This window comes from Mandrillus leucophaeus, unplaced genomic scaffold (genome assembly GCF_000951045.1).
Source record: "Mandrillus leucophaeus isolate KB7577 unplaced genomic scaffold, Mleu.le_1.0 Scaffold129, whole genome shotgun sequence".
Classification (NCBI taxonomy): Eukaryota; Metazoa; Chordata; class Mammalia; order Primates; family Cercopithecidae; genus Mandrillus; species Mandrillus leucophaeus.
The window spans coordinates 2,493,160-2,517,717 of NW_012101243.1; the positions used below are offsets into that span (position 1 = coordinate 2,493,160).

At 41.9% G+C, this 24,558-nt stretch overlaps 1 protein-coding gene across 2 annotated transcripts in view; it reads left to right on the plus strand.

The window, feature by feature from the left end:
• PIGU (phosphatidylinositol glycan anchor biosynthesis, class U) overlaps positions 1–24,558 on the plus strand; it is a 107,916-nt gene that overhangs the window by 18,900 nt on the left and 64,458 nt on the right. The window contains exons 3-6 of one of the 2 annotated variants that reach the window (XM_011972428.1): positions 2,848–2,907; positions 4,050–4,112; positions 11,299–11,408; positions 14,534–14,634. In XM_011972428.1, coding sequence (XP_011827818.1) covers positions 2,848–2,907; positions 4,050–4,112; positions 11,299–11,408; positions 14,534–14,634 — 334 coding nt within the window. The remainder of the gene's footprint in view (positions 1–2,847; positions 2,908–4,049; positions 4,113–11,298; positions 11,409–14,533; positions 14,635–24,558) is intronic. The other variant, XM_011972429.1, reaches the window with a different exon arrangement.

A 24,558-nucleotide genomic window follows, 5' to 3' on the forward strand; every position in this document is an offset into this window, starting at 1 on the left:
TGTTGCCCAGGCTGGAATGCAGCGGCACAAACAGTCTCACTGCAGCCTCCACCTCTCTGGGCTCAAGCAATTCTCCCAACTCAGCCTCCCAAGAAGCTTGGATTACAGGTGCATGCTAGCTCAGCCAGCTAATTTTAAAAATATTTTATAGAGGCACGGTTCCACTATGTTGTCCAGGCTGTTCTCAAATGCCTAGGCTTAGGTGATCCTCCCACCTTAGCCCCACAAAGTGCTGAGATTACAGGCATGAGCCACTGTGCCTGACTGGGTGATTTTTAACATCCCTCTTTCAGTCAGTGATAGAACAAACAGACCAAAAAAATTAATAAGGATATAGAAGATTTGAACAAATCATTAGCAAACTGAACCTACATGTCATATATAGAATGATGCAGCCATAGGTGTTAGTATGCATATTCGAATGTACCTGCAGTACTTATCAAAGTTGACCATATAATGGATCGTTAAGCAAGTCACAACACATTTTAAATGATTGCAATCATATAGTGTATTTTCTATTACCACAATAGAGTTAAGCCAGAAAGAAATTACAAAAATATAAAAAGAATGGGAGGCCAAGGCAGGTGGATCATGAGGTCAGGAGATCGAGACCAGCCTGGCCAACATAGTGAAACTCCATCTCTACTGAAAATACAAAAAAAATTAGGCCGGGCACAGTGGCTCACACCTGTAATCCCAGCACTTTGGGAGGCTGAGGCGGGTCAGGAGTTTGAGACCAGCCTGGCCAAGATGGTGAAACCCCGTCTCTACTAAAAATACAAAAATTAGCCAGGTGCGGTGGCACGCGGCTGCAATCCCAGCTACTTGGGAGGCTGGGGCAGGAGAATCACTTGAACCTGGGAGGTGGAGGTTGCAGTGAGCCGAGATTATGCCACTGCCCTCTAGCCTGGGCAACAGAGCAAGACTCCATCTCAAACAAACAAACAAACAAAAATGGCCGGGCACGATGGCTCACACCTGTAATCTCAGCACTATGGGAGGCTGAGGTGGGTGGATCCCCTGAGATCGGGAGTTCGAGACTAGCCTGACCAACATGGAGAAACCCCGTCTCTACTAAAAATACAAAATTAGCCAAGTGTGGTGGCTGAGGCAGGAGAATTGCTTGAACCCAGGAGGTGGAGGTTGCGGTGAGCTGAGATCGTGTCATTGCACTCCAACCTGAGCAACAACAGTGAAACCCCATCTCAAAATAAATATATAAATAATTTAAAAAATTAGCCAGGCGTGGTGACTGGCACCTGTAATCCTAGCTACTGGGGAGGCTGAGGCAGGAGAATCATTTGAACCGTGGAGGCAGAGGTTGCAACAAGCGAGATCATGCCACTGCACACCAGCCCTGGCAACAGTGCGAGACTCTGTCTCAAAAAAAAAAAAAAAGAAAACTCCTAAGTATTTGGAAATTGAGCATGGTACATTTTAAAGTAGTCTCAAAGAAGAAATGTTACTGGCAATTAGAATATATTTTCAATTGAATAATATTGAAGAAAATGGCTGGGCGCAGTTGCTCCCACCTGTAATGCCAGCAGTTTGGGAGTCTGAGGCAGGTGGATCACTTGAGGTTAGGAGTTCCAGACCAGCCTGACCAACATGGTGAAACCCCGTCTCTACTAAAAATCCAAAAATTAGCTGGGCATGGTGGCAGGCGTCTGTAAGCCCAGCTACTTGGGAGGCTGAGGCAGGAGAATCACTTGAACCCAGGAGGCAGAGGTTGCAGTGAGCCAAGATCATGTCATTGCACTCCAGCCTGGGTGACAGAACAAGACTCCATCTCAAAAAAACCCAACATCAAAACTCGTGTGATGCAACTAAATCCGTACTCGTAGGAAAATGTATTGCCTTAAAAAATAAAAAATGAAATACTATGAACAATTTTGTCAGTAAGCTTGAAAATTTAGATGAAATGGACAAATTCCTAGAAAAATACAACTTACCTAAATTGACAAAGAAAAAACAGCAAATCTGAATGTTTTATCTGTGAAAGAAATTGAATCTATAATTTAAAGTCTTCTCTCAAAATCCAGGCAGAGATGGCTTCACAGTGAGTGCACTTTCCCAGATCTTTGAGGAAGAAATAACATTAGTCTTTTCTGAATTGTTCTCAAGAAAATAAATAAAAAATATTATACAAACTTATCAGAGAACAGAAGAAGCTCATTTTGTGAGTGAAATGAAGTCAGCAATCTTGTTCTGTTGTAGAATTCCCCTTGGCTATTATATATGTCTTAGAACTACAATTCACTTCTTACCTTTAGTATGTTGACTTTTTTTTTTTTTGAGACGGAGTCTTGCTCTGTCGCCCAGGCTGGAGGGCAGTGGCGCGACACCGGCTCACTGCAAGCTCTGCCTCCCGGATTCAGGCCATTCTCCTGCCTCAGCCTCCTGAGTAGCTGGGACTACAGGCACCCGCCACCATGCCCGGCTAATTTTTTTGTATTTTTAGTAGAGACGGGATTTCACCATGTTAGTTTCCATCTCCTGACTTCGTGATCCGCCCGCTTCGGCCTCCCAAAGTGCTGGGATTACAGGTGTGAGCCACCACGCCCGGCCAGTGCGTTGACTATTCTTTAATGGATATTTAACACATCAGACTTTATTTCCTTTACTCAATTCAACAGATAGTCCCAGCAGCACAAAATGGTCCAGTGATACGAAATTATTATCCACCATATGCACACTGGCCAGCTGGCATAGAACAGTATTCCAGGAAGGAGAATACTGGCATAATAGTTTGCTGACATAATAGTTTTCTCCCCACTCCCTACTCTGGAAACTGGTAATAGTAAGGTTTAGCTTATTTTTTTTACGTGTCTGTTTTTTTTTCTGCAGACTCCATTGATAATATACCTCTTTCATTTCCTAATTGACTATGCTGAATTGGTGTTTATGGTAAGTAACCTTCCATATAAAATTGGTATGTATATATTTTTAAATTTTATGGTTTATTGTCTCTCTCTCTCTCTCTTTTTTTTTTCCTTTTCTGAGATGCAGTCTCACTGTGTTGCCCAGGCTGGTCTTAAACTCCTGGACTTAAGTGGTCCTCCCATTTCAGCCTCTTCAGCTGCTGGGAAGTCCTGGACTTAAGTGGTCCTCCCATTTCAGCCTCTTCAGCTGCTGGGAACTCCTGGACTTAAGTGGTCCTCCCATTTCAGCCTCTTCAGCTGCTGGGACTATGGGCATATGCCACAGTGCCCAGCTTGTCATCTTTTTTTTTAAAGAAAAAAAAAAATCTATCTTAGGAACACAGGAGTTTCTCAGAAAATAAAAGCAAAAATTTATGTCTTTACTTTGAATTCATGGAACTGTGGCAGTATTATGGAAGTGTGAGGAATAGTTTCTGATGTGTAACCAGTTCCAAATACTTACTCTTTTTAGAATTTGGTTTCTGGGCTATATATAGTCTTGCATTTTCTAGCTCCGAGATTCTGTGATCGGCTTTAATTGTGATGCCAGTGTGGAGGGCATTCTGAATTTCCTAAGCATTTTGCCAAGAGATTCTGTGAGTCATTATGGAAGAAGAGGACAGGCTTGAGGCTTTCAGGGGCGAGAAGCTTCAGAATTGAGATGACAGGTCTATGTTTTGAGAGCATAGCAATTTGAAACTGTTGTCTGGCATTGAAAATTTGAGTCAAGAAATACCCAGGAAGCCCACTGAGGTCTTCCTTAGTAATTATAACGAATGCTATTTACTGTGTATGCTAGGCACTTGACATACATCAGGCCTGCAAAGCAGTGGGTATTATTTCCATTTTACAAAAAGCGTAAGTAACTTGCAATTCTAGAGCAGATGTGGGCCACTAAACTGAAGTGAACCTAGATGGGTCCTGATCCTCAGGGATTTCTAGTTCACTCTCCCTGAATGGGCCTTATCTTTGGGTAGTCAAAGTGAGGGTTGAAGTTCTGCCTGATTGTAAGAGTCCAGTACTGGGTAGTCCATCACTATCTCAAAACTCCAAGCCCTGGTAGCACTCTAGTACTCTTACACTTACTAACTGTGTTCTGTTTCCTATTATTTGTCTTTCTTTTGACAGATAACTGATGCACTCACTGCCATTGCCCTGTATTTTGCAATCCAGGACTTCAATAAAGTTGTGGTAAGTAGTTTGTGGGTGGGACAACGCTGGTGGAATTTGGTAACCTTCTGGTCTTTGTTATTACAAAGAATCAAAGATCTTATACTTAAGGATCTGGCTGCTTTAAAGTGCTAGGAAGTGATGGTGAGAATTCTGGCCTGTTGAGCCAACCGTGGAATGATCAACCCCAAACCCACAAGACAGCTTTACTAACAGATAAAGAAGGGTCAGCTTCATCTAATCTATGTAGCTTATTTATTTATTTATTTATTTTTTTGAGACAGAGTCTCGCTGTGTCACCCAGGCTGGAGTGCAGTGGCGCGATCTCAGCTCACTGCAAGCTCCGCCTCCCGGGTTCACGCCATTCTGCCATTCTCCTGCCTCAGCCTCCGAGTAGCTGGGACTACAGGCGCCCGCCACCTCGCCCAGCTAGTTTTTTGTATTTTTAGTAGAGACGGGGTTTCACCATCTTAGCCAGGATGGTCTCGATCTCCTGACCTCGTGATCCACCCGCCTCGGCCTCCCAAAGTGCTGGGATTACAGGCTTGAGCCACCGCGCCCGGCCATCTATGTAGCTTATTAATAACTATTAATATCCACATACCTGTGCAAGTTCAGACTTCTGGAGTAGCACTGAACAACAGTTATATTATCTGTCATTAATGAGGACCCTTAAAAATCTTCCAGTCCTTTTACCAGTCTTTTTTTTTTTTTTCTTGCAAAGGAAGAGAAATACAGCTTTTAAGTCACTGTTACGCCTATCTGAGGTAAAATTGGATTCTCAGTGTCATTTCTGTCTCCCTGCAGAAAGTAATCTTAATTGGAAAATTTAGCATGTATTAAATGCCTGAGATAAACTTCAGTCTTAATCCATATGTAATAGCCAAGGGGAATTGCATAGTGGGACCATTCTTCTTTTCCTGGGATCTGAGAAAGTTAACAGATTAATCTTCTGTACCACCCATGTAGTTATATGGCTACAATACTCCTTGATTGGCTGGGAGCCACTGAGAGAGAAGATTTAGGCTGGGGTGAAATAAGGCTGCATCTCATTGGCATTGAATGTTTGTGGTTCATTTTAGCTTTTGTTACTAATAAAACCAGAAATAGCAGTCTGCTTTTCTGTGTCACTGGTCATCAGTGACAGATGAAGCTGGTGAATTCTAGAATTTTAGACCTCAGAGAGATTTTTAAAAATATCTAGACTGGCCGGGTGCGGTGGCTCAAGCCTGTAATCCCAGCACTTTGGGAGGCCGAGACGGGCGGATCACAAGGTCAGGAGATCGAGACCATTCTGGCTAACACAGTGAAACCCCGTCTCTACTAAAAATACAAAAACTTAGCCGGGCGAGGTGGCAGGCGCCTGTAGTCCCAGCTACTCGGGAGGCTGAGGCAGGAGAATGGCGTAAACCCGGGAGGCGGAGCTTGCAGTGAGCTGAGGTCCGGCCACTGCACTCCAGCCTGGGTGACAGAGCGAGACTCCGTCTCAAAAAAAAAAAAAAAAAAAAAATCTAGACAGGGTTCTTAACTTGGGGTTCATTTATAGCCTTAATGGGCCTATGAAACCATGGAAATGGTATGAAGAATTATATGTGTATGTGCGTATGTCATTGTTACTGAGAGTTCATAACTGTTATTAGTGTGCAGTCTTTGATTCTTCCTGTAAAATTAAGAACTATATTTTAGAGACTTAGTATCACCAAGACCAGGGAGTACGTATCTTTTGTTTTGGTTTTTTTTTTTTTTTTTGGAGACGGAGTCTCGCTCTGTGGCCCAGGCTGGAGTGCAGTGGCCGGATCTCAGCTCACTGCAAGCTCCGCCTCCCAGGTTCACGCCATTCTCCTGCCTCAGCCTCCCGAGTAGCTAGGACTACAGGTGCCCGCCACCTCGCCTGGCTAGTTTTTTGTATTTTTTAGTAGAGACGGGGTTTCACCGTGTTAGCCAGGATGGTCTCGATCTCCTGACCTCGTGATCCACCCGTCTCGGCCTCCCAAAGTGCTGGGATTACAGGCTTGAGCCACCGTGCCCGACCAGGAGTACATATCTTAAACTAATGGAGCATATCTTGAAAACTTTAGGGGCTGAGATGAAATGCTTTAACAGGATTCTCTTGAGGGCCAAAATTGGGCATGGGATTCATAAGCTGAGGAATTCAGAGATAAATTAGCAGTGACTTTCTTCTTCTCTGAGATAGGTTGGGTAGGTAGACAGTCTCTACCAATAATACAAAGATTAGCTGAGTGTGATGGCGTGCACCTGTAATCCCAGCTACTTGGGAGGCTGAGGCATGAGAATCATTTGAACCAGGGAGGTGGAGATTGCAGTGAGCCAGGATCCCGCCGCTGTCTGTATCTCAAAAAAAATAAAAATAAAAAAAATAAAAGAGTAGGGAAAAAATAAACCGGTGTGTGTGCATATATATATATGTGAGATATGTATGTGTGTGTGCACGTATATATATGTGAGAGATATATATGTGTGTGTATGATATAGATACGAATATCTGAAGGAGGATTTGTAGCTTTCATCTAAGATCACAATTACCCAGATCTTAATAACCAAAATATAAAACAAAATGTGTTTTAATGGAAGTTGATTAGATGCTAATGCCATATGTATTTTTTTTCCCTGCTCAGTTCTCATAAAAAAAACTTCCCACGCTCCCCAATTAAAACAGTTTTTTGCTGAAGACCAGCCTGGGCAACATAGTGGGACCCTGTCTCTACAAAAATTTTTTTAAAAAATTAGCCAGGAGTGGTGGTATGTGCCTGAGGTCCCAGCTACTCTGGAGGCTGAGACAGGAGGATGGCTTGAGCAAGGGAGGTCACAGCTGCAGTGAGCTGTGGTCCTGCCACTGCACTCCCGCCTGAGTGACAGAGTGAAACACTGTCTCAAAACAATTTTTAATGGTAGAGGTGGTTTATGAGGAAGCAATGAAACTAGGTTTCAGTTAATTGCCTAACAAAGTCAGGTTTCAATGTCAATAGGAGAGATGCCTTTAATTTAGAGCACCAATAATTGTAATTCATTTGTTATTTCTGAGTTTATTTGGAAATATATAGAGATTTTTGGGTTTTTTCCTTGCATGATTTAAAGAGGGAGAGAGAAAGCCAAATGATCTTGTCAATACCCTGGTTTTTAGTGCACCAAGACATTCTGGTATCACCAAGACTGACGTAAAATTTGGAGTGTTTTTGTTTTTCCACTTTTAGAGTTCAGACTATTAGAACATTAGGTTTCTTCATCAGAATAGGAGTTTTATGTGTTCTGTGTCAAAAATTAACTCATTCTAAATGGCAGATTTTGATGATACTAACATACTACTGTTGATTTAGATTGGATAGCAGCATGTCTTCCTCTAAATCTTCTCCCCTTTGTCAGAAGGGTTCATATCACATAGTCTGGGAAGTATTTAAATCTTGGTGGGATTTGAGTCTTTTTATCCTTGGTAATGAAACTGTGTCTACACACAGATGCATCCGGGAGAACTATAGGGCAGAGACGGGACTGCACCCCCACCTCCTCTCCAGCTGTTAGCCTGCGGGCTGAATGCCGATGGTGACCAGTTGGTTATCATGACATTTTACATCTATCTCACTTGACAAAAACAATGTTAGTCTAGTCTGTCCTTTGCTGAGATGATGCTTCTTGTTTGGAACTGAGAATTTGTGTTAAGAGAGCTGCAGGTGGTTTGATAATGGGTGATAAAAACCTGTGTCCCCTTAATATGCTTAGCGGGTTGTAAATTTGGAGGCTAGGCTCCTAAATTTGGAATGTGCTGAGGCTAACAGTTGGAGAGGAGTAGGGGCAGGGATGGAGTGTTTCCTCTCCCCCACCCCACCATGGTTTTGGGGAACGCAAATGAAAGTAGATGCAGCTTCAATGATTAGAAAAAGCCCTTTATAGCCGGGTGCTGTGGCTCACGCCTGTAATCCGAACACTTTGGGAGGCTGAGGCGGGCAGATCACAAGGTCAGGAGTTCAAGACCAACCTGACCAACATGGTGAAACCCCATCTCTACTAAAAGTACAAAAATTAGCCGGGTGTGGTGGCAGGTGCCTGTTAATCCCAGCTACTCAGGAGGCTGAGACAGGAAAATCGCTTGAACCTGGGAGGCGGAGGTTGCGGTGAGCTGAGATCCCAACACTGCACTCCAGCCTGGCAACAGAGCAAGACTTGTCTCCCAAGGAAAAAAAAAAGAAAATGCCCTTTATTTGAAATAGGGGAATTATGTCCTTGTAAAACCTATGTTTCAAGGGACAGGGAAAGGGCTGTATAGAGGAGTGGGTGGAAAGAAAGGAAGACTTCACCCTGGATATTTTTTTAAATTAAAACATTTTAATTTTTTCATATAACATACATATGGAAAAGCATACCATCTGTCTACAAGCTGATTAGTGATCACAAAGGTAAGATATCCAGGTCACTACCCTTCACATCACTTTTAATCTCTCCTGTCATTGTTTTTAATCTTATCATTGTCAAGACTAATGAATGTATCTGGAAATATTGATCTTCAGATTTTAATGTGTACTCTAACTTCATTTTATATTTTATTGAGGGGTGTGCGTGTGTGTGTGCGCGTGCACACGTGTGTATAATTTTAAAAATTTCCATTGATTTTAGCCACTTTCCTGTCTCTAGCTGGATGCAATAGGGATTTTTAAAAGGGATTTTGTCTACACTTAGGGGAGCTGATATTGGGCCTATGAGGAGAGCCGTAACAGTGCCTGTACTGGTGAAATTGAGGGAGACAAGAAAGCTGAGAATGTGGGGATTGTTGATCTCTGTGTCTTCCCACCTGGAGACTCCTTTCAGATCTTTCTGTTTTAAAGTATTTGAGAAGATTGTGGTTATAAGGAAGTACTTATCTTCCATTGCTGGCACAGTGTCACCTTTGCCCAGGATGTACACATCCCTGGTAGCTGCTTCATTCTTTCAGTGCAGCCCTGCTGGCTGGCTTCCAGCCTGGGGAATGGGTCTGCATTCCCACCTGTCTCTCTGGTTGCCCCTGGATGAACTCCATTCCTTTCTCACAGCCTTCTTTGTGGATCTCACATCCAGGTGGCCTTGTTTTTGCTGCAGAACTCTCGACCTCTTAGCTAGTGAGGCCTCCTTCCTGCTACCACTGCTGCAGCTGTCCTCACTAAGCACTTGATTGCTGAGCCAGCCCCCTTCTTTGTGATAAAAGCACCTTGGTTTATATTTTGTCGTTTTAATTAAACAACCCCAGCTGTGAATGGCACCATAAATCTTACTGGTAATTCCCACCACTTAACTTGGACTCTGCCAACTGTGAGAAGAACAGAGATGATCAAAGGGAGGTTTTTAAAGTTTGTTTCAGGTTTTTAGATTAAGCCTTTACCTAAACCTATGCAAGAAATCTATTCCTGTGATGACTTCTTGATTTTCTTTTGAACTAAAAGATGGTCTTCTAAAAATATTTTTTGGTTAATTTTTTTTTTTTAAATTTTGAAAGACCTAAGACATGCAAAAATAAATAAAGCGTAGTATATACTTTTGAACCTATTTTCAGGCTGAAAAAAATTTACTCCTACAGCTCTCTCTCTCTCTCTCTCATACTTTCATCTCCCTATTTCCCCTCCTACCCAGTACCACTGTTCTGAATCTAGTGGTTATCATCCACACACATGGCCTTGACTTTTACTATGTATGTTACTAAATAACACATAGTATTATTTTATGTGCTTTTAACTTTGTGTAAATGGCACAATGCAGTATATATTCTAGTGTGATTTGCTTTTTACATCATTAAATTTTTATTTTATTTTAATTTTTTTATTTTTTTTTTTTTATTTTTTTATTTTTTATTTTTTTGGTTTTTTTGTTTGTTTGTTTTTTTGTTTTTGAGAAGGAGTCTCACTTTGTCTCCCAGGCTGGAGTGCGGTGGCGCGATCTCGGCTCGCTGCAAGCTCCGCCTCCCGGGTTCACGCCATTCTCCTGCCTCAGCCTCCCAGTAGCTGGGACTACAGGCGCCCGCCACCACGCCCGGCTAATTTTTTGTATTTTTAGTAGATACGGGGTTTCACCGTGTTAGCCAGGATGGTCTCGATCTCCTGACCTCGTGATCCACCCGCCTCGGCCTCCCAAAGTGTTGGGATTACAGGCGTGAGCCACCTCGCCCGGCCACATCATTAAATTTTTAATCATTCATAGTTAAGCACTAGCTATCTTGGCTCCTCTTAAATACTCTGTTTTCTAATAGATGGCAGCATTGATTTTATATTGTCTAAGTGACATTCTTTGATCATTAAATCAACAGGGCCACCAGTTTTGGGTTGAGAGGCTTTCTCATCTATATTCTGACCCATGTTTGCTTATAAGGTTGCCTACCTTTTTTTCATTCTGGAACACACCCATGAACTTGTTGGGACCCACCAGCGGAAAGCAAGAGCTTTCCACCCCCATCCCGCTCCCTATTAACTATCCAGCTGCCCACCCACACCCAGCTTTCCTCCTCTTGATCATCATGGCCATTCTACACCTTCTCCGTGGAAGTAAAACATAACCCAAGATACTGTGACATTTGGGATCATTCTACCTTGCTTGAAAATACTTCTTCATGGATGGAACTTTGGAGTCTTTAGGCCACTGATGATAACTCTTCAAATGGCTAAGAACTTTGCTTTGCCAGCAAGTCATTCATTTGGCCATTCAGCAGACATTTATTGTTTGTCCACTGTGCCAGGTGTTAGTCATACATGGTAAGCAAATAAACATGGTCCTTGCCCTCATGGAACTCTTAGTGTAGTGAGGGAGACAGACATTAGTCAATCATATAAATAAGTGAAAAAGTTATTAACTGTGAACAATGCTATGAAAAAACATATATAATAGGGGGATTTTACCTGGGTGTGGGGTGGTGAGGGAAAGTGTGCCTTCCTAAGGAAATGATGATTTAACTGAGATCTAAGGACCATGTGGGAGTTAACTAGGGAAAGAGAAGAATAAATTATTCCAGGTCAATGCAAAGGTCTGGGAACAGGAGGGACACAGCATGTTCATGGTGCTGGCACCCCGAAAGGGGAAGGGGAGGGGCAAGTGTGAGATGAGCCTGGGGAGGTAGGGCCAGACCAGGCAGGGCCATGTGGGCCATGGAAAGCACTTTTGTCTTCAGCATAAAAACAATGGGAAGTGAATTGTTTCCTGTGTTTTATCTTTTCCTTTTTTTTTTTTTTTTTTCTAGTTTAAAAAGCAGAAACTCCTCCTAGAACTGGACCAGTATGCCCCAGATGTGGCTGAACTCATCCGAACCCCTATGGAAATGCGTTACATCCCTCTGAAAGTGGCCCTGTTGTAAGTATTCCCTGACAAAACAAGGCTTAGTGCCAACAAATGCGAGGAAAATCTGATGAGACTTTCCCATGTCGTTTGTTGTATTTTTGGAGATTTGCAATCTTAGTCATCAAGTATTTGCTGTAGTTCTGTTGCACAACTGGGTTCTGTTGTTCTGGCCAGCAAAAGAGACAGAGCCATTCTGTCTCTCTTGGGACAAAGACTCACACAGGGCTGTGTACAATCAAACCCTTCACAAATGCTTTTTGACTCCGTGCTGATCTGGGTTCCAGCCTACTTATAACCAGTGTTTCTAAAGAAAAAGTTTTTCAATTGTGATGTATAGATTGAATAAAAGTTTGGTTTTTATGTGACTGCCGTTTCAAGCAGCTCTTATGTTTCACGTACAGTATAGTCCCCCATTTGTAGCTCATAAAACTGAAGTGCCAAACAGATGCATTCCAGCTGGGTGACCCATGTGGAAGGCTGGAACTTATTGAGGCTCTGTGAAAGAATTCTCCAGGGAGTACCCAGTGCTACTGTTAAGTTGTACTCTTTTGGGTTATTCCCATTTATCTTCCTGAGATAGGCAAATGTGAATAATTATTATAATTATTCAATCCACTAACAGTCATTGAATATTAATAGTATACCAGTTTCTAGGGATATACAGTAAACAAGACAAACAAGTTTCCTCGTGGAAAAACACGCCCTTAGAACTTCAGAATTAGAAGGGGCCTTGTGAGACTCGTTTACTCAACCTTCTGCCTTGTGTGTGGATTTCCTATTCCCTGTTAGATGTCTACGCAGCTGCTGCTTGAATGTCACCTGCTATTTAGAAATGGCTTTTTTTTCTTCCCACCAAATAGTTTTAGACTATCAGTTCTAATCTATGTATTTCAGAAATCTTGGTGGGATCTACCTTAATAGAACCAGAAATTTAGCAACTTTATGAATCCCTTATGGACTTATATGTGTCCTGGGGGTAGTTTTGTAATAGCAGCAGCTGTTTCTTTAAAGATTAAGTAACAAGCCTGTCTGTAATTGCTGAAAAAAACCACCAGCAATTTCTAGGCCTTTGGCTGTAGGACTGCTAATCTCACAGTCGTGGGAGGTATTGGATTTAAGGTCTTTATTTGTGAATAATAATCATCATCTCTTCCTGAGACACTGGCATGTTTCTTCCTATCTGATAACCAGAATTATGTAACTAGTCTATCTTTTCACTTTGTCTGCCAGGAAACTCAGAGCCGAATTTGAAGCTGATTACTATAGTGCTGTAGAATACCCATTTGGTGGTCCTTCCATTGCCTTTACTGTCTTGTTTTATTTATGTTTTCCTTGCTCTTGATTATTTACTCATTTATTTATTTTGAGATGGAGTCTCGCTCTGTTGCCCAGGCTGGAGTGCAGTGGTACAATCTTGGCTCACTGCAACCTCCACCTCCCGGGTTCAAGTGATTCTCCTGCCTCAGCCTCGTGAGTAGCTGGGATTACAGGTACCCCCCACCACGCCTGGTTGTTTTTTGTACTTTTAGCAGAGATGGGCTTTCACCATGTTGACCAGGCTGGTCTTGAACGCCTGACCTCAAATGATCCACCCACCTCAGCCTCCCAAAGTGCTGGGATTACAGGCGTGAGTTATTGTGCCCAGCCGATTCTTTATTTCTATTTGTACTTTGCTATTATTTTTTATCTGTTCTTAGTTTTTTTGAGATGGAGTCTCACTCTGTCATTCAGGCTGGAGTACAGTGGTATAATCACAGCTCACTGCAGCCTCCACCTCCTGGACTCAAGTGATTATCCAACTTCAGCCTCCCAAGTATCTGGGACTACAGGTGTGGTTTTTATGTATTTTTTTTTAAGTAGAGACAGAGTCTTGCCATGTTGGCTAGGCTGGTCTCGAACTTGAGCTCAAGTGATCCACCCAGCTTGGCCTCCCAAAGTTCTGGGATTACAGGTGTGAGCCACCATGGCCAGCCTATTTTTTATTATCTGTTCTCTCTTTTTTTTTTTTTCTGAGACTGAGTTTCACTCTTGTTGCCCGGGCTGGAGTGTAATGGCTCCATCTCAGTTCACTGCAACCTCCGCCTCCTGGATTCAAGTGATTCTCTTGCCTCAGCCTCCCGAGTAGCTGGGATTACAGGCATGTGCCATCACGCCTGGCTAATTTTGTAGTTTTAGTAGAGACAGGGTTTCTCCATGTTGGTCAGTCTGGTCTCAAACTCCCGACCTCAGGTGCTCTGCCTGTGTTGACCTCCCAAAGTGCTGGGATTACAGGTGTGAGCCACCGCGTCTGGCTTGTTCTCATTTTAGCTGCCTCAAATCCTTTGTGGAAGCAGGATAGAAATAAATACAAACAATTTGCTATGACTATCTAAGATTTCCATACTCACAAGCATTTCGAATTCATTCTCTCAGTTCATTCCTTCCCACCTCAGGAAAACACTAGGTGTTTCAGCTTGACTCCTTCCTAGTGAGGGTCTGAATGTCCTTTGAAGTTCTGTGATGCCTGACTTGTTGAGCTCAGTAGATACTTACTCTGTCCTTGGGGTCTGGCTCAGTGGATTCTGCTTAACTGCCAAGAAGGCTGCGTCTAAGCTGCTTCAACTCTTAGATTGGCATGACCTGTGTCAGGGCTTAGGAACCTGACTGAGGAAAATGTACTTTCCTGGTTCTCAGAGGTAAATGGAGCTATTAAGATATGTGGCTCTGTGGGAATTGGTAGAATTTTATCATTTTTTGAAATCTAAAATAGTAAAAACATTTATAGGGCTAGAAAGACCTGATTTTGAATAGATTTATTTTATTAGTTTGTGAGAATTTGGGCAAGTCCTTTTGCCACTGAGTCTCAGTTTCCTCATCTGCAAAACTGGAATGATGTTATTGCGAGTTACAGAATCTCTGTGATTAAATACAGCAGTTTTGTATGTACCCCACAGCACAGAATAGGCAGTCCATGTTCAGTACCTTTTACTTACCAGCCCCAACCCCCACCCTATTCTCTTCTACTTGGGGGAACTCATTTCTAAGAAGCTGCCTTCCTTTGCGTAAGCTTTTAGTAAGTCTCTTGGAACTTGCTGGCTGTAATGGCGAGGGTTCCTTGGTCAGGATTACTAATGCCAAATATGTTTGTTCTTCCCCAGCTATCTCTTAAATCCTTACACGATTTTGTCTTGTGTTGCCAAGTCTACCTGTGCCATCAACAACACCCTCATTGCTTTCTTCATTTTGACTACGATAAAAGGTAAGGCCCTGAAGGGAGAGTACAAAGCTCGATCCCTGATTTATGCAAGATTTTGTAACACTTATGCTGTGGTTTTGTTTTTTTTTGTTTTTTTTTTTAATGCAACACTTAAAAACATTTTAAAAAATTACACAAGTATTACAAGATTATTTAGAAAATGTAGACAAGGCAGGAGAAAAAAAATTAAAACATCTTAAAAACTTAACTGCTCAGAGAGTCACTGTTAACATAGTTTTAAAAAAAAGTTCTAGGCCAGGTGTGGTGGCTCATACCTGTAATCTCAGCACTTTGGGAAGCTGAGGCAGGAAGATCACTTGCGCCCAGCCTGGGGAGCATAGCAAGACTTTGTCTCTGCAAAACATAACAAATTAGCCCAGCACAGTGGCATGTACCTGTAGTCCCAACTACTCGAGAGGCTGAGGCAGGAGGATTGCTTGAGCTTGCAAGTTTGAGGCTGCAGTGAGCTGTGATCATGCCACTACACTCCAGCCTAGTTGACAGGGTGAGACCTTATCTCTTAAAAAAAAATCTAAAAAGGTTCTAAAAGGCTTATGATTAGAATAGCAGCCTTCCTCTTTCTTCCTAACCCTAGTTCAGCTTCTTTGAAGCAACTGCTTTCTGGCTTTTGCTAGTATTCCATATTTCTAAATAAGACCTTATATTGTATTTCCTGAATTACAAATTTTAGACATTATTTATTGCACTCCCATCATGGACAGTGATAAAGATTTAGCTCTTTGGGGCCAAGTACGGTGGCTCACGCCTGTAATCCCAGCACTTGGAGGCCAAGGCAGGCGGATTGCCTGAGGTCGCGAGTTCGTTACCAGTCTGACCAACATGGTGAAACCCCGTCTCTACTAAAAATACAAAATCAGCCAGGCATGGTGGTGGGCGCCTGTAATCCCAGCTACTCAGGAGGCTGAGGCAGGAGAATTATTTGAGCCAGGCAGGTGGAGGGTGCAGTGAGCCGAGATCATGCCACTGCATTCCAGCCTGGGTGACAAAGCGAGACTCCATCTAAAAAAAAAAAAAAAAAAAAAAATTAGCTCTTTGGTACCAATATCCCCTTTTCTCCTTTGCCTGATTTTCCTATAATAGTTACACCATAGTTTCTTGTTTGTTTGTTTTGTCTTGTTTTGTTTTCGAGACAGGGTCTCACTCTGTCACTCAGGCTGGAGTGCAGTGGCACAGTCATGGCTCTCAGAAGCCTTGACCTCCCCAGCTCGGGTGATCCTCCCACTTCAGCCTCCTGAGTAGCTAGGACTACAAGCGCCCGCCATCATGCCTGGCTAATTTTTGTATTTTTTGTAGAGATGGGGTTTTGCCATGTTGCCCAGGCTGCTGTCGAACTCCTGGACTTAAGCCATCCACCCTCCTTGGCCTCCTGAAATGTCAGGATTACAGGCATGAACCACCGCACCTGGTCGACATCATAGTTTTTATTGAATCAATATCAGCATCTATATTTTATGACACTGTATGTGTTATTCCACTGCTGGGCATAGTAGTAACTATGACTACTTTTTTCTTCCGTGTACTACCTTTTATTTTTCCTGGGATTAGTAATTGTCTTTTATTGCTTGTTTGGTTTTTTTGCTTAGTTTTTGGGTACCAATCACTGTTTTTGTTCCCTAGTTGCTGCATTAGATCTGTCAAGTACCTAACATTTTTTTTTTTTTTTCTTTTAACACTTAAACACGTCAAATAGTTTATAGGTTTTATTGTTTTTCTGGAGATTTTCCTCACACATCTTTCATCGTACCCCAGTCTGTCCTGATTGTTCTCTGGGCCTGGTATAAAGCTGTCATACTGGAACTTACCTTCATAAATCTCCTCTTCTGTATCCCTCCTCTCCTGGATTCCTTCTCCTTTTTATTGATTGTTTTCTGTTTTTCTGAAGTACTTTCTCAGTAGTTGTCTAAGAAAGGGTGTATGAAGGCTGGGCACAGTGGCTCACACCTGTAATCCCAGCACTTTGGGAGGCCCAGGCAGGTAGATCACGAGGTCAGGAGTTTAAGAGCAGCCTGGCCAAGATTGTGAAATCTCATCTCTACTAAAAACACAAAAAATTAGCCAGGCGTGGTGGTGGGCATCTGTAATCCCAGCTACTTGGGAGGCTGAGGCAGAGAACTGCTTGAACCTGGGAGGCGGAGGTTGCAGTGAGCCAAGATCGCACCACTGCACTCCAGCCTGGGTGACAGAGTGAGACTCCGTTTCAAAAAAACAAAAAAAAAGGTTGTATGAGATATATATTTTGAGTCATTCCATGTCTAAAAAATATCTTTCTTCTGGTTTAGCACCAAATTAATAGTTGGGTAGGATTGAGAATTCTAGACTCGAATAACTTCTCCTTTAGAATTTTGAAAGCATTGCTTCATTGTCTTCTAGTATCTTGGTAGCTATTGAGCCGTTTTATGGTCATGGATATAACCCAGTTTTTTTTTTTCCTGAAATATTTAATATCTTCTGGCCAGGCACAGTGGCTCAAGCCTGTAATCCTAGCACTTTGGGAGGCTGAGGCAAGAGGATCTCTTGAGCCTAGGAGTTTAAAACCAGCCTGGGCAACATAGTAAGACCTCATCTTTACAAAAAATGAACAAAATTAGCTGGGTATGGTGACATGCGCCTGTAGTCCTAGCTACTTGGGTGGCTGAGGCAGGAGGGTCACTTGAGCCCAGGAGGTTAAGACTACATTGAGCCAAGATAGTGACACTGCACTCTAGCCTGGGTGACAGAGCAAGACCCTGCCTCAAAAAAAGGAGAAGAAAAATTAAGCATCTTCTTTTTATCCTGAATGTTTTGAAATTTTATGATGCTATGTCTGGACATGGGTCTTTTTAAATTCATTATGTGGAGCACTTGGTAGGCCCTTTCAGTATGGAAACTAGTGTCTTTAATTCTAGAGGGTGTTCCTGAACAACTTTTCCAAATTCCACCTCTGTTTTCTCTATCCTCTTGTTTTGTATGTTTATTGGATGTTGGATTTTCTTGATTGATCAAGTATGCATATTTTATTTTCTATTGTTTTTCCCATCATTTTTACTTACTTTCTCTTACTTTTTCTGGGACCTTTCCTTGTTTTTATCTTCCAGCTCCTCTGTTGACTTTTTAATTTTATTTATTACATTTTTCTACATTTACACCTGGTCTCTAGTTGTTTCTTTGAGGCATCCTATTTTTATTTTATCACCACAGTATCCTCTGTTATATCTCTGATTATACATACATCTTTTCAGTTTCTGTTTGTTCCAAGCATAGTCTCTTTGTTTTCCTGGTATTTTTTTTTTTAACTGTTTGTTTTGGGAGGATTTCTTCCATATGATTTTCTTATATGTATGGCAGTCCTGGCTATCTGTTTCTATTTAAGAGTGAGACATGGCCTGGCACAATGACTCACACCTATAATCCCAGCATTTTGGGAGGCTGAGGTGGGAGGATTGCTTGAGGCCAGGAGTTCAAGACCAGCCTGGACAACATAGTGAGACCTCGTCTCTCCAAAAAAAAGAAATTAGTCTGGTGTGATGGTACTTGCCTATAGTCCCAGCTACTCAGGAGGCTGAGGCAGAAGGATCGCTCGAGCCTAGGAGTTTGAGGCTGCAGTGAGCTATGATTGTGCCACTATACTCCAGCTTGGGTGACAGCCATCTGTAAAAAAATAATAATAAAAATTTTTAAATGAGACACTAACATATTGACTGGAGAGTCCGTGAATGGGCAGGGATTGTTGGTGGATCATTTTCACTGTAGCGGGGATCAGGCAGTGGGCTGGCCTCTTTCTTTGGGTCAGGGGCATTTACAAATGTCATCATCTGCATGTTTTATTTTGCTTTGAAGCTATTCAGTTTTCCCAAAGAGGAATCCTCTAAAGTCCTGTCTGGGGTGGCAGAGTTAGGGCTTTTTTGGGGGGTGGAGAGTGCATAAGACTAGCTGCTGGAGTTGTGAGAGCAGCAACAGGGAAGGTGGCTGGTTTCAGTCTGGAGACTTTATTTCACCTCATTGCTTTTCAGCCCACACCTCTCCTTAGCCCATTACTGTGCAAAGTAGTTCCTAGACTTGTGCCCTTTCTCCAGTTAGCTTTCTCCAGAACTGAGGTCTTCTGTGGGTAGAGTAGAAAGTTAGAGGGATGGGTTATGCGGCAATGGCCATTTGGCTGCACATGGTTGGGATAACACCTGTTGTTCTGAGTGGTCTGTATATAAACTTTCAACTTGATTTTTTTTCTCTATGCCTTACCGCCACTTCCCATAGCACCTGATGCACTCTAGTGCTGAATTTCTCAGAAGTTCTGTGGGGTGAGTTGGCTGATTTTTATTAGTAGTTCTCTTTGTAGGCCACTGTGCTGTAATTTCTTCCACATCACCAAGTGATTTATTCTTCTCTCACCTGCTTTATATTTTTTCACTATTGTATTAAAGTTGGTTTTGCTATAATCTCCTTTTATTTTCTTTGTGGTTTAATATGGTTTTAATCTTTTGTTTTCATTTTAGTGACATTGTTGACGGGAGAGATGATAAACACATGTGATCAATCTGTTATTTTTAACTAAAAGTTCCTCTGTAAGCATTTGGGTTATATATTTCCAGATTTTTCCTACATTTTTCCCTCCAGACTTTTAAATGTTGTATCAATTAGCTAGTACCACAAAAATGTTAATAAACCACTCCAGAATTCAGTAGCTTAAAACAACAACAAGTGTTTACTTAGCTCATACATCTGTAAGTCAGCAAGGAGTCAGCTGATCTAGGTTGGACATGGCTCGTCAGTTGGCTGGTTACATGGGCTTCATTTATGCATCAGTGACTGGCTGGAGTTGGCTAATCTAGGTTGGGCTCTGCTCCACATGGCTGTCATCCTCTTGGGCCAAGGGATAGACCTAGGTATGTTCTTTTCATAGCATTGGCAGAAGCACAATGGTGAGCAAGCCTAGTCACGCATGTGCTTTTTAAGTTCCTGGTTGCATCACATGTGCTGATATCCCATTGATCAAAACGTAACACATGGCCCGGTGTGGTGGCTCACACCTGTAATCCCAGCACTTTAGGAGACTGAGGCGGGTGGATCATGAGGTCAGGGGTTCAAGACCAGCTTAGCCAAGATGGTGAAACCTCGTCTCTACTGAAAATACAAAAATTAGCCAGGCATAGTGACAGGCACCTGTAATCCCAGCTACTCAGGAGGCTGAGGCAGGGATTGCTTGAACCCAGGAGGCGGAGGTTTCAGTGAGCCGGGACTGCGCCACTGCACTCCAGCCTGGGCAACAGAACGATAGTCCATCTCAAAAAAAAAAAAAAAAGTTACACGTGGCTGAGCCCAGGGGTGGAGATTTCCATCCTGTTCACAACAGGAAGGCACTGCAAAGTTGTATAGCGAAGGGCCTGGACATGGTGGGGGTGGGGAGAAATTGGGGCCAATAATACAACCTACTGCATATAACATATATCAATAAATGTCTAATTTATTTATTTATTTATTTTTTTGAGACAGTCTTGCTCTGTCTCCCAGGCTGGAGTGCAGTGGCATGATCTCAGTTCATTGTAACCTCTGCCTCCTGAGTTCAAGTGATTCTTGTGCCTCAGCCTCTCAAGTAGCTGGGATTACAGGCACACACCACCATGCCCGGCTAGTTTTTGTATTTTTAGCAGAGACAAGGTTTCACCATGTTGGTCAGGCTGGTCTCGAACTCCTGACCTCAAGTGATCCTCCTGCTTTGGCCTCCCAAAGTGGTGGGATTACAGGTGTGAGCCACTGCGCCCAGTTCTAGTCTATCATTTTTAATGGCTGCATATTCATTTTATGAATATAGAAATTCTTTAATCAATGTATATATCATTAAATATTTAGGTGATTTTCCAATTTTTAGCTGTTTAAATATTACAGTTAACTTTCTAATGTACAGCAATTTTTGCACTCATGTTTAGTTATTATAATGTCCTAGAAATAGAAATATTTGCCACTTTTTAACAATTTCTGGAATGAATTTATTGATTTTTTTCCTTTTTGTGGATGATGGGGTCTCACTGTGTTGCCCAGGCTGGTCTCGAACTCCTGGGCTCAAGCTGTCTTCCCACCTTTACCTCCTTAAGTGCTGAGATTACAGGCGTGAGCCACCACACCCAGTTGGATTTCTGAAATTTATTGCCACATTTATACTCCCATAAGAAACGTGCAGGAGTCCTTGTATTTGTACAGTTTTTTTTTTTTTTTTTTTTTTTGAGACGGAGTCTCGCTCTGTCGCCCGGGCTAGAGTGCAGTGGCGCAATCTCAGCTCACTGCAAGCTCCGCCTCCCGGGTTCACGCCATTCTCCTGCCTCAGCCTCCCGAGTAGCTGGGACTACAGGCGCCCGTTACCACGCCCGGCTAGTTTTTTGTAGTTTTTAGTAGAGACGGGGTTTCACCGTGTTAGCCAGGATGGTCTCGATCTCCTGACCTCGTGATCCACCCGTCTCGGCCTCCCAGAGTGCTGGGATTACAGTCTTGAGCCACCGCGCCTGGCCTGTACAGTATTGTTAAATAGTTCGTGTGCTCGGGAAGTAAAGAGTAAAAAGTTTTACGCAGAACCTTTTACTTAGAGTTTGCTTACCTTTTCTGGGGTGGCACACGAGGATGCCTTAGGTCTTTATAAGAGATTGTTTCTCTTGGAATGCTTATGAGTGGTCTTTCTGTAGGCCTATTAGTTTAATTTATTATTGGGTTACTTAAAATGGTTTGATATTGCATAGCCTGAATTGTCTTGTTCTTGAAGATTGTGGTCATTTTTGTCAGAAACAACTCTTAACAGTAAATACTCTGCTGTCTGTGAATACTCCCTGCCTCAATCCCTGTTTCCAGAGTGTCAGGTTCAGATAGGTTGTCATTTATCAGGGTGTCTGGTATCCGTAAAAATAAAGAATATACGCAGCAGTCTGGCAGAAGGGACCAAGTACTGGCCTTTGGAAATGTCACCTTTAAAATAGCCGAGTGCAAAGATAGAGAAACTGAAGACATGCCCTCAGAAGGTGCATGTTTATTTGTTTCCCTAGGAGTCGCACATAAAAATGTAAAGTATGCCATTAAAAAAATATATTTTATGCCCTGTAAGTCAATGATAAGGTTTTTGTTTGGGGAAGAAAAACATGTAAGTTTTATGTATCTCTTTCACAGCCATGTTTTTTTTTTTGTTTCACAGAGCAAAAAAATGTTTTATATCACTCTAGATTTTTGTTTAATGAATTTATAGACATTTTCATAATGTTATATACATAATTTTGTTTTACTTTTATCACTTATTAAAAAATTCAGACCTACAAATTGAAAAGTAAGTCTTTCATCACCCTGCCCCACCTCCACTTCAGTTCCTCTTGCGTATTTGTTATGAGGTTCCAGCCCTTCTCTTTTGTTGAACATTTGTTTTCCAGTATATGCTACTGTAAATAACTCACCAACAACATTTCTAATCTGTTAAAATATTTGAAGAGTTCTATTTTAGCTAGGTCTCTGAACCACTCTAGCTCTTTGAGTGTTTTAGTAATCTCTGCTAACAGTATATATAATAAAGTTAGTTCAGTTGTAAATTCTGCAAGTTATATTTCTGCAGTTCACATTTTACTGCATATTAATAAAATTATTTAATAAAATTAATGTAGGAATAATTTTATTTTAAAAAAGAAAATATTTGTGAAAATTCACAAGAAAAGGAGTATAAATCACGGAAAATTATGGAAAAATATTCAACTCCATGGATAATTAATAAAGAAAAGCCAATTGAAATTTTAAAACTTTTGAACACTTTTTTTTTTGCCTTGGAAATTGGTAAAGATTTTGGAAGCTAATTCTCAGTTCTGGCAAAGGTTCTATCAAATAAGTATTTTCCCACACGGAAGTTGGCAGATAAATTTGTACAACCATGGGCAGTCTTAAAATGTTTGGAGTTTTTAAAAATTTTATTTATTTTTCTAACACTATCCACCTGAGGATAAAATGTTTGTAGTTTTGATTTTTTATTCTACTTTTGAGAACCTATCCTAAACTAATGCAGAAATATAGACACAAAGCTTTATGGTGCAAAGTTATTAATTGCAGAATTATTTATAATCACTGGAAAAATTATAAAATACTTTAGAGGGGAGTGGTTAAGTAAAATACGGTTTACCCATGTAGTAGGATATTATGCACATGATATTTAAATATAATTTTAAACTATGTGAAAATGTTTTTTTAAAACAATGTAAAATTTTATCTATCTATCTATATATCTATATATATATATTTTAATCTAATTTTATTTTTTGGAGACAGGGTCTTACTCTGTCACCCAGGTCACCTAGGCTGAAGTGCAGTGGCACAGTCACAGCTCACGGTAATTTCACACTTCTATACTCAAGTGATCTTCCCACCCCAGCCTCCCATGTAGCTGAGATGAGAGGCATGCACCACCATGCCTGGTTGATTTTTTTTTCTTTCTTTTTTTTTCTTTTTGAGACAGAGTCTTGTTCTGTTGCCCAGGCTGGAGTGCAGTGGTGTAATCTCAGAATTTTTTAAGTTTTTTGTAAAGACCAGATCTTACTCTGTTGTCTAGGTGGTCTTGAACTCTAGGCCTCAAGCAATCCACCTGCCTCAGCCTTCCAAAGTGCTGGGCTTACAGGTGTGAACACCCATGCCCAGCATTTTAATGAATCTCAGCTATGTAAAAGCAACAAAAATAGTTAGAAAATAGATCCCAAAAGGATAATACGTGTTCCTGTAGAATAAGTTCATGGGTGAGTTTATTTCTTTTCATATAGATATTGATATAGTTTTTTTTTTTTTGAGATGGAGTTTCGCTCTTGTTGCCCAGGCTGGAGTGCAATGGCGCGATCCTGGCTCACTGCAACCTCTGCCTCCCGGGTTCAGGTGATTCGCCTGCCTCAGTCTCCTGACTAGCTGGGATTATAGGCATGTACCACCACGTCCAGCTAATTTTGTATTTTTAGTAGAGACAGGGTTTCTCCATGCTGGTCAGGCTGGTCTCGAACTCCCGACCTCAGGTTATCCACCCGCCTTGGCCTCCCAAAGTGCTGTGATTACAGGCGTGAGCCACCACGCCCAGCCTCATATGTTTTTTTCCAAATTTCTTCAGTGAGTACATAATTAAAAACTAAATTAAATTAACTTAATTGATAAGAAGATAGGGGCAGTGGAAGTAAACTTGGCAGTGCTCCCCAGACTTCCATGGAGCAGATACATCACAGAAGGGAGTGACCTTGTTTGCTCTGTCCCCTTGACTCTTGCTGCTTGCTTTCCCCTGGCTTCCTTTGTGGCAGCCCAGGGTTGCCTGGGACACTCTGAGAGACACAGGCCAGGACAAGGTCTGGGCCATTGTATTGTGATGTCCTTATTGGAGTGTTGGCTGGGAAACACAGGTCTTTGGGCAGGGTTGATATTAGTTTAGTAGAGCAGCTTAAGTTTCACTTTGAAGGCTGTTGCTTGGGCAAAGTGTACTCTGCCTTTCAGTGAGCTAATTAAAAACTCCCTCACTGGGAAGTAGTCTTCATTAGGCTTTAAAAAGGAAAACAAACAAACAGATGCTAATAGGTGGTCCTGCCTTTTCACTGTTGGTGTTTGTCAACAGTGAGATATTCCCAACTAGAAATTCTTGAAATTTGCCACCTAAGCGTTCTTCTAGCTTTCCTTATGCCACCAAAAAAGGCCATGTGACAGGACTTGCTTGCCAAGGAGAAAGAAGGATCAGTGCTATCAGAAGGTATTCAAGCATGATTAAGAGTCCAGGCTGCTCTCGTGTTAGACTGATCTGGTGGCTAATCCCAGCTCCACTGTTTCCTGGCTCTGTCACCTTGGGCAAGTCACTTAACAGTTCTAAGCCTCAGTTTCCTTATGTGTAGCATGGGGATGAAAGAGTGTCTACCTTATAGAGTGAATGTAAAGAATGAATGGTATGGCAAATGGTAT